Source organism: Nelumbo lutea, chromosome 5 (assembly GCF_056320005.1).
Source record: "Nelumbo lutea isolate HS-2025 chromosome 5, American lotus-T2T, whole genome shotgun sequence".
Lineage (NCBI taxonomy): Eukaryota > Viridiplantae > Streptophyta > Magnoliopsida > Proteales > Nelumbonaceae > Nelumbo > Nelumbo lutea.
Genome location: NC_142688.1, coordinates 930,063 through 938,501, shown reverse-complemented (window position 1 = coordinate 938,501; position 8,439 = coordinate 930,063). Strand labels below are relative to the sequence as shown.

The 8,439-nt window shown below is 35.9% G+C and overlaps 1 protein-coding gene and 1 long non-coding RNA gene across 3 annotated transcripts; both read right to left on the bottom strand.

The window, feature by feature from the left end:
- Window positions 1-880: 880 nt before the first annotated feature.
- Window positions 881-2,167, bottom strand: LOC148849711 (uncharacterized). Of its 2 annotated transcripts, none has more exons than XR_016099868.1 (3): window positions 1,998-2,167; window positions 1,518-1,654; window positions 881-1,416 (listed from the first exon to the last, which is right to left on the bottom strand). It is a non-coding gene; the product is annotated as an uncharacterized LOC148849711 (long non-coding RNA). The 2 variants fall into 2 exon arrangements; XR_016099869.1 differs by having other exon boundaries at window positions 2,036-2,167.
- An 888-nt stretch (window positions 2,168-3,055) lies between these two features.
- LOC148849710 (plant intracellular Ras-group-related LRR protein 4-like) lies at window positions 3,056-6,673 on the bottom strand. Its single transcript, XM_088947589.1, has 4 exons — window positions 5,097-6,673; window positions 3,880-4,793; window positions 3,598-3,790; window positions 3,056-3,313 (listed from the first exon to the last, which is right to left on the bottom strand). The coding sequence occupies exons 1-3, from the start codon at window positions 5,740-5,742 to the stop codon at window positions 3,644-3,646; spliced, it is 1,707 nt and encodes a 568-aa protein (XP_088803715.1). The 5' UTR covers window positions 5,743-6,673; the 3' UTR covers window positions 3,056-3,313; window positions 3,598-3,643.
- Between the last annotated feature and the right edge of the window lie 1,766 nt (window positions 6,674-8,439).

The following is an 8,439-nucleotide window of genomic DNA, read 5'->3' as shown; positions in this document are numbered from 1 at the left end:
AAAATGCTAAAATGGCACCTATTTAGTACTGTCAATAAACATTTACTGAATAAACGTAAACAGAACCAAACACCCTCAAAATTATGTTCAGTGAAGCGTGTGATGGATCGGAAGTCCAAGAGACCTTGGGCTGCACAATCTAAATGATCCCCGAGCTATAATCAGCACTAGGGCTTGCTCCACTTCAAGTTTTCAACCACATGGTCTTAAAACCAAGAGTTATGGGTATGACTTATGAGTAGAGTATCTCTTCTTCAAACAAGAAAATATACGACATCGGTTCCGTTCCAACTTCCAATACTTACACACTGTCAAGAGCAAGTAGGACTGTTGAGTGAGTGAGAACAAATTTACCACTTTAGCTTTAATGGGTTTGTCTGCAGAGATCAAACCTAAAAAGCTCGTTCTCCTTCCTTATGTAAGCTTCTAAACTGAATGGGATCCAGTCTTTAATTTGATCCCCAGTTAACAACCGAGTCCATGTCGATGCATACATACATAACGACTCCGAAGTAACCCCACTGGATCCAACGCAACTCAAATTAGTGCCTATTCACGGTGGTTGTGACTTGTGAAGTAAGCGTAAACACCAACTAGCCCGCAGACCAGTACGTTATAAGATGGATACAAATTGCTTTTTTTTTTTCTTTTTGTATTTTGTCGTCGCTTCTCATTTTTATGTTACCTGGCATAAATATTGTTGTCTCATCTTTTCCTCGTACTATGGATTTATTTATTTATTTTTTTATTTTGGTAATAAAGATGGATTGATAATGGTGGAAAGGTGCCTTTTATAAAATTGTTTTTATTTCAACTCCTCTCTACTTTATTGTTCCATATTTTTTTGTCCCCCACCGCCACATAAAAAAAAAAAGTGTCATTTCCCTATAAGGAGTGGAGTGAAATTTTATAAGATCCAATAAGAACAATATATTCAAATATCAAGGAAAAAAGTCTTCAAGTGGAATGAGCAGACGTTCTTCTTCCAATCTGTGGACCCAAAAACTTTTAATTGCCAGCTTTCACTGGGCACTTGTCAGACAGAAGCCAGCCAGCTGCCCAGACTCGAGCTGACATTTGAGTTGTTAATTGATTCTAGCGGTCAGCCCAGCGCCCAGATGCTTACCACTCCTTCCCCACTTCTTGTTGCCTTGTACTAGTTGGTAACTCAAAGGAAAGGGCCATCTCACCCCATTCATCATTTTACTGGAGCTTTTGTATCTTATTTTCTTTTCACCTAGAAATGATTCCATAAAATTGGCATCCGGAACGCAGATAATATCACCTTTAATTTGGTATGTTGAGAATTGAGGTGAGATTCCATGATATCACCATATTCCCTACTATTTCTATCTTCATCTTTCTTTTTCACGGGTATGGATCTATTGAATTGTGGGAACTTGCATCCATCTTCATCTGTCTCACACACACAAAACAGCAATAAAGGGAAATCAAAGGTCACGTCGTTTTCTGCATGATCCAGTGCTCAAAACTTTTACCTTAACCGTTGGCCTCACCCTTTTTCAAACAACCTTTGCCTTGGTCTATTCTGATGAGCTAATAGAGGAATCTCTGATGCTGGGGGTAGCTTTTTATTGATGTCCCTTTTCATGGATGGATGGACACAGTACTACAGTACAAGCTCAAGCAAACACTGGGTGCAATGTTTCAAAGATGTTACTTGAGATCTATTTTGGTAAATCACAGCAAAAAGTTAAAAAATTAAAATGGATGAAAAAAAAAAAGAAGCAATTTTAGATTCATTAACCCCAAAAGTGAAATTTAGTGCATGGTTTGAGCTATTTAAGCAGAGACCTCCTCTGCATCAATGAAAAGGTTGAAGCCTTTTGGAATTTAAACTGACTCCATAGTTCTTCAAGGTATATTTACGTGAATTGTCCATGGCAGGATAATGTAAAATAAACAAAATAAATGACATATGCTGAAAGAAAAGGTCAGGCCTACAATAATCTGATGACAATTCCAGTTCAATGTACCTTATAACAACTTAAATACTGAAAGCAGGAATACCAACATGTGATAGGCGGCTTCCATGATGCAGAAACTCTTGTACGCTCAAGATTCTTCTATCCACTAGTTCACATGATACAATCATTTTGCAGCAACATATATAGGACAGTTTCAGGTGCACATGGTCTGCCCCAGCTGGAATTTTCAACAAATATTACCACTAAGTTTCTGTAGCAGCTTACCTTACCCTCTCATATTGTAAGACAACTAATATTTAATTGGATTGGAGTAATGAGTCAACTACAGTGATGTGCCAGTACATATGATTTTGTTTTGTTAAAACAAAAATAGCATCCACAGCAATTTGTTCTTACTGAAGTGACAATTTTTTTTTTTTCAAAAAACACAATCATACATATTAGTGAATACCCCTTGGCCCCTACATGCACAAGACCCATGAAATCATTGGTCTCAATCTGCATTGCATCAACATGAAATGTGTAATATAGGATAAATACATCTATATATATATATATATATATATATATATATATATGCAATAGCATTAGAATCTGAAATTTGGAAGATGATTAGTCATATTCATCTCTTCAAAGGGGTAAAGAGTATAAAACTGGGGGTTGACTGATATTCACATGATCTGAATAAAAGAAACATGATTTCGTTGTCAAGAAAATTGAAATTTGTTACTTTTATTATCAGTGGTACAAAAAACAAATGTGCTGAGAATGCTAGAATATATTAAATTGGAAACTGCAAGATGTTGAATTAAAGATGCCACTGAAGACTTAATCCTAACTACTAAACCTTGTTCAAGAAGATCGGAAATAATAAATATTTCTAAATCTAATACGTTCTGATATTGCATTATCATTGAAGTCTTGAATGAATTTGTTTCACTTAATATCCAGAAAATCAGGTTCTCTTTTCAAGTTACATGTTCAAAGAGATTCAGAAACCTGACTGACCAATGGAAATTGATTCAATGTAATTGAGTTGGATACCACGATTATCTTCACATAGAATGGTGAAAAGGGTGTACAAATTTAGTTTAAAATAATGGGTGTAGAATGTAACATTCTCTTTTTGCTTCCTTTTTTGCCGCTTAAAAGTCAATGGTACATCTCATTTTGAGTTAAAGAACAATAAAAATACAGGAGAAGGAGAACAAAAGATCATGAAAAGTGGTCTACAACTCTACATTACAAGAAGCAAAGATGAGAACCATATCTGTATGGCCCTTCAGCTTCTATGATTGTGGAGCTTGTGGCATGAAGTTCAAAGTTTCAGCTCATAAATCCTCCACTGGACAAGCTAAAAATATCTGCAAGAAAAATAAGTTTATTAGAAACATTTTAACAAAGATAATTAAAAAAAAATGAATGAGCAGATGAGAAATCAGGTTATAACATCATGGAGGTTAACATGCCTCACATTGGTAAAACTATCAAAGCACCTTCTTTACTGATCACATTTCTTACCAGTATCAATACATAAAGAGAGCCACAAAATCAAGCTAATACACAATTGAAAGATAAAAGGAAGATTTCACTAAGTCAGAAGTTCTATCCAGTGGTGAAAGGGACATAAAATTTCAAAGAAACCTACCTAGAAGACTATGTCATATCTTGTTTCTCTAAAAATTCCAAAAAAATCAGGCTTTCACATAATCGAGACCATCATGCTTCCTTTTGTTAGGTCTGGAAAAGAAGCAGAATTGAGCCCATGACTTTTTTTGCTTAAGTGGTTGAGCCTTGACATCCCTCTTTGCAACAAGTTCAGCCATGTATTGAACAACTGCCTGAAAGCCACAAGACCATAATTAGACTTGGAAAGAAGCATGGATCCTCAATAAAAACAAACGTACAACATTAAAAAAAAAAAAAATACCTGTGCACCCATTTCTGCTATATGCCTTGGTGGAACTTCCAGAGGATTTTCTTCCACATGGAGCACCCGTAACCGTGATAGCATCCCAAAAGAGTCAGGAAGGACTCTTATCTGATTATTGCTGATATCCAACTCTTCTAGCATTTCAAGGTTTCCAATGGCTCGTGGAAGTGACTGCAGATCAGCAAAATTATTTCCTATGTTCATCTTGACAAGTGTGGTTGCAAGGCACAAACTCTCAGGCACCGATTCAAGCTCATTGAAACTGAGATCCAACTCCTTCAAGTTGGACAGAGATGCCATTGTGGTTGGCAGTTGTTTGATATTATTATACCTGAAAGAAAGAATCTCCAGTGACTCAATCCGCCCTAAAGCTTCTGGCAGTGCTTTAATCCGGTTGTAGTCTGCTCTGAGCTCAACAAGGGACAAGCACTGGCCAATGGTATGTGGGATTTCTTCAATATCATTAGTCTCCACATTCAATTTCTTCAGACTGACAAGGGTCCCAATTGACTCCAGAAGCCATGATAGCCGGTTTGAGCTCAGATCAAGCTCCTCAAGGCGGGCTAGTTTGCCAAGCGTAGCAGGTAGTGATGTTAACTGGTTTCCTCTCAGATCTAGATAGACCAGGCAAAAGAGATCTCCAATGGATTCAGGGAGTTCCGAAATCCTGTTTGAATGCAAGTCTAGCCTTGTTAAGGAAGAAAGGCCTCTAATTGTGGTTGGTAGTGCTACAATCCTGTTTTCGGATAAATCGAGAGTGATCAGACCTGATAACTTCCCTATCGAGTCAGGTAACCACTCGATTTCATCTATCAACTTGTTCTGGAGGTTGAGATCCCGTGTTCCTTTCTTTGAAGAGACCTCGATCAAACTGGCCAGTTTTATCAGACTCAACTTCTCGTGTTCTTGACCTACACAACTCATGGTTAAAAAGCAATAAGCTTACAATAATAATTATTTGAAAACCATTGAAGGACCAAAATTTGTAAAATATATGAAATGTTTATACAGTTGAAAGAAATGGACGTAATATCTGAAACGTCAATACTCTAGATATCCATTTCAAAACAATTCGTGGGAGAAAAAGGTCAGAGCATACAGGTTTTCTTTTCTTTTTGTTTTTTCAGAATACGGGTTTTCCAAGTAAAAATAACTTGAAAGAAATAATAAAAGAACATAATAACCGAACAAGCTAACCAAAAATTCACACTCACCCGAATTGCTTACAGGTTTGAGTGAGGAATCAACGATTTTAGGTCGAGATAAAACAGCTTGTCCAACTCCAATCCCATCAACAAAAAAGTTGGGCTTTGCTTTTTTGACATAACTGTCATCCCTTGTAAACAGCTCGGAACTTCTTACAGATTCTTTCTCAGAGAAGAAATCCGATGAAGCCACAGATGAGGACGCCGAAAAATCCAAAGCAGTTACTGAGGCAGAAGCTGTAGTTGTGGAGAAAATGCTTGAAACTGTAGAAATAGAGCCATTAGAGTAGTCAGCTTGATTAGAATTGGTAGTAGAAGGAAGGCATTTTGACGCTCTTTGGACCAATTCATCAAACAGAATATGGACGTTTTCGAGATGGAGCAATTTCATAGCTTCTCTTTTCTGCTCTTTGCTCTGAAAGTAAACCATATTCTTCTGCATCTCTTGCAATACAAAGAATAACTCTTCAGGGACTTCTAGACTCTTTCTCTGCTTTGAAATAACGTCGAACCTTGCCTGTTCTTCCTTGTCGACATTGCGAATCAAATCCTTGGCAGCTTCAACCTCATCTATACCAGGTCTAATAGGCAGAGATCTGTGAATTCTCATGATCTCTTCAACAACTTCATCCACAGATTGCGGAGTAGAGCCCATGTTGTTAAACTACAATAACTAAGAGGAGGAAAACTAAGGAAATCCGATGAACCTTCCAAACGGAAAACAGGAATTCGTATAAAACAAATTCAACGTTGTTCACTGATATCCAACGTTTCCTTTGAAATTTGGTTCAAATATATAGGGAAACGAAATCCAGCATTTATGAGCTGAAGAACAAAACCCCAGATCAAAAACGGAGAAATTACGTACAAAAGAGAGCCAATCAATCGAAACTCTTCCCACTGAGTTCCTAGAAACTGCTTTAAGTAAAACACCCACACTGTAAACGGATTACCAACTATAAAGAACAAGAAGGAAAGAAGCTAGTTTTGTTTGAAGAAATTACCTAACTAATATGAAAATTGTGCCCCTTTGGCTTTGGCTTTGGGTTCCTCTATCCTCCAAAATTTCTAGTAGACTTTAAACAAACCATAACAAAAAAAGAAAAAACTCACTCAAATGTATTTTTTTTATCGTATGTGCAGTGCACAGGTATACATACAGCCAGGTAAAAGTGTAAACCGCAGCTGGAAACCAAGTCTCTGTCTTCCTCTCTACTACTCTCTACTGCAAATCCACACTAGTTATATTATATATATCCAGTTCCAAACTTCCAGTCCAGTGTGCTTTTACATCTCTCCTTTTCAAAATTAAACAAATAAAATAAAATAAAATAAAAATACAGCTATTTCAATCCCCAGGAACAGGAAGTTTTGTTAGCCGGTTTCAGATTTTCTATTTTTTATCAAAAATAGCATAGGAAGGAAAACCGTGAGAACGGTTAAGACCCAACTGGAACTGGTTTTGGACAAAAACAACAACATGGAACCTTCATTTTTGGCTTTCTCTTTCTCTGTCAAAGAGATGAGATGATGAATCCCGTTTCCCAGAACTACCCTGCTTTTGTAGGTCTGGTTTAATCAGAAATCCCCCCTCGTTAATTCATTAATATATACAATATATAAATCGCTGTGTGGGTGGTCCATCCGTCCATGTGAAGTATGTGGGTGTTTTAGTAATTAAACTACCTTTTGTATATATAAAGACGCATCAGAATTCAGACATCACACATGAAAAAGCAAAGTTGTCGCAGCAAATAACTGGTTCATTGGCTCATTGCCCATTTGCCCCACCCCCACCCACGGCCCAAGGCCCAAGCCAAGAATACCTTATTGCCAACCTGTCATGATTTGATAATTGATTAATTGTAATTTGTGTGTATGTCTGTTCCGTTGCGGTTTAACCGTAGGGTTGGTGTTACCTCTTACCTGTTAAGTAGGTCCACGCGTAGGCCTTCCATCTATGAATAATATGAATTATCCATTCCATCCGCATCAATTTCCCTCTCTCTTCAATTTTGGAACAAAAACAAGTGGAAACCGGAAAGTGATAAAGCCTGATTGCTAAAAGCAGTCCCACGTGTTCATTATATGACACGTGACACATCCAGGTGAACCATCCCACTGTCGGCCAGCCGCATCCAGCTGGCATTGCCAATTTCCACTTACACTAACCAACTGCTTCCCTCCTTCCGCATTCCGATTGTGCCCCTGCCTCATGCAATTTATTGCAAGGAAAATTGTTTAAAACTCAACATGAGTTTTCATCATTTCTTAACTTATCACAACTTTTTAAAACAGGTGAAATAAGTTTTTATTTTTTAAAACTCATCTTTTGTTAGTACATCCTTAATGTTTTTTAATAAATGTGTCCATATCAGTAAAAATAACAATTTTTACTATTAAATCACCTTGAATGGCGAGTTAGAGGAAAAGGGTCTTTTTTATTTTTCAATTTTCTTTTTTATTTTTTTATATTTTAGTGTTTTGTTATAATTTCTAATGTTTTTATAATTTTTTTTTACATTTTTCTATTTTCTACAATCTATAAAATTTTCTATATTTTTTTATTTATTTGCAATTTCTGTGTTTTTCTATAATTTTTATTTTCTGATTTTGTTTTTCAATTTCTATAGTTTCTATAATTTGAAAATAATGTTTATTTTGTGTGCAGTTTCTATGATTTTTTATATTTTGTGTGCAATTTCTATAATTTTTTATATTTTTTGCGATTTCTGGGTTTTTATGTATTTTATATTTGAAAATATTTTTTGAATTTTTTGCTTTTTTTCATATCTAAATATTAAATATATGTATATATTTTATATTTATCTATGAAGATTAAATGGTAATATATTAACAGCCGTTAGTCTCTTTCACGTCAAGTTAGTGACATGGTAATTTTTAGACATCTTGAAAAGTTGTGATGAGTTTAAAAAATGCTGAAAACTCATGGTGAGTTTTTGACAATTTCCCTTATTAGAACTTATTAGACTGATTTACCATTTACCCAAACTACACCTAAAATTCAATATCATTGCATCTTGATTCTCCATTTTTTTTACCTTTTAAATAGCCACGTGTCCTATTTCTTTGTCCAAATTGGCACCTTGAATGCCAACAAATAAACACATTGTCTATCCATCTCATTCTTTTCTCTTATTTTTTTTTTTCTTGACAGATTTGTTAATTGAGATAACCCAGATAAAAAATAGAAGAGATAAATAACTGAAATGATCGCATTCATTCTAGATTCTACTTTGTTTTTTTTCCTTCCCCATGCGCGTTGGGACCAACCGGGTTGGATCACATCACATGGACCGGATCAAATCATCAATGTGACTCCCGTTTGTTC

Bases quoted from the DNA above. Each gene is read 5' to 3' on its own strand.
- LOC148849710 (XM_088947589.1), bottom strand. From the start codon at position 5,742: ATGGGCTCTACTCCGCAATCTGTGGATGAAGTTGTTGAAGAGATCATG. The intron at 4,794-5,096 runs GTGAGTGTGAAT...TGAGTTGTGTAG, and splicing joins CAAACCTGTAAGCAATTCGG to GTCAAGAACACGAGAAGTTG. The intron at 3,791-3,879 runs GTATTTTTTTTT...TGTGGCTTTCAG, and splicing joins TAGCAGAAATGGGTGCACAG to GCAGTTGTTCAATACATGGC.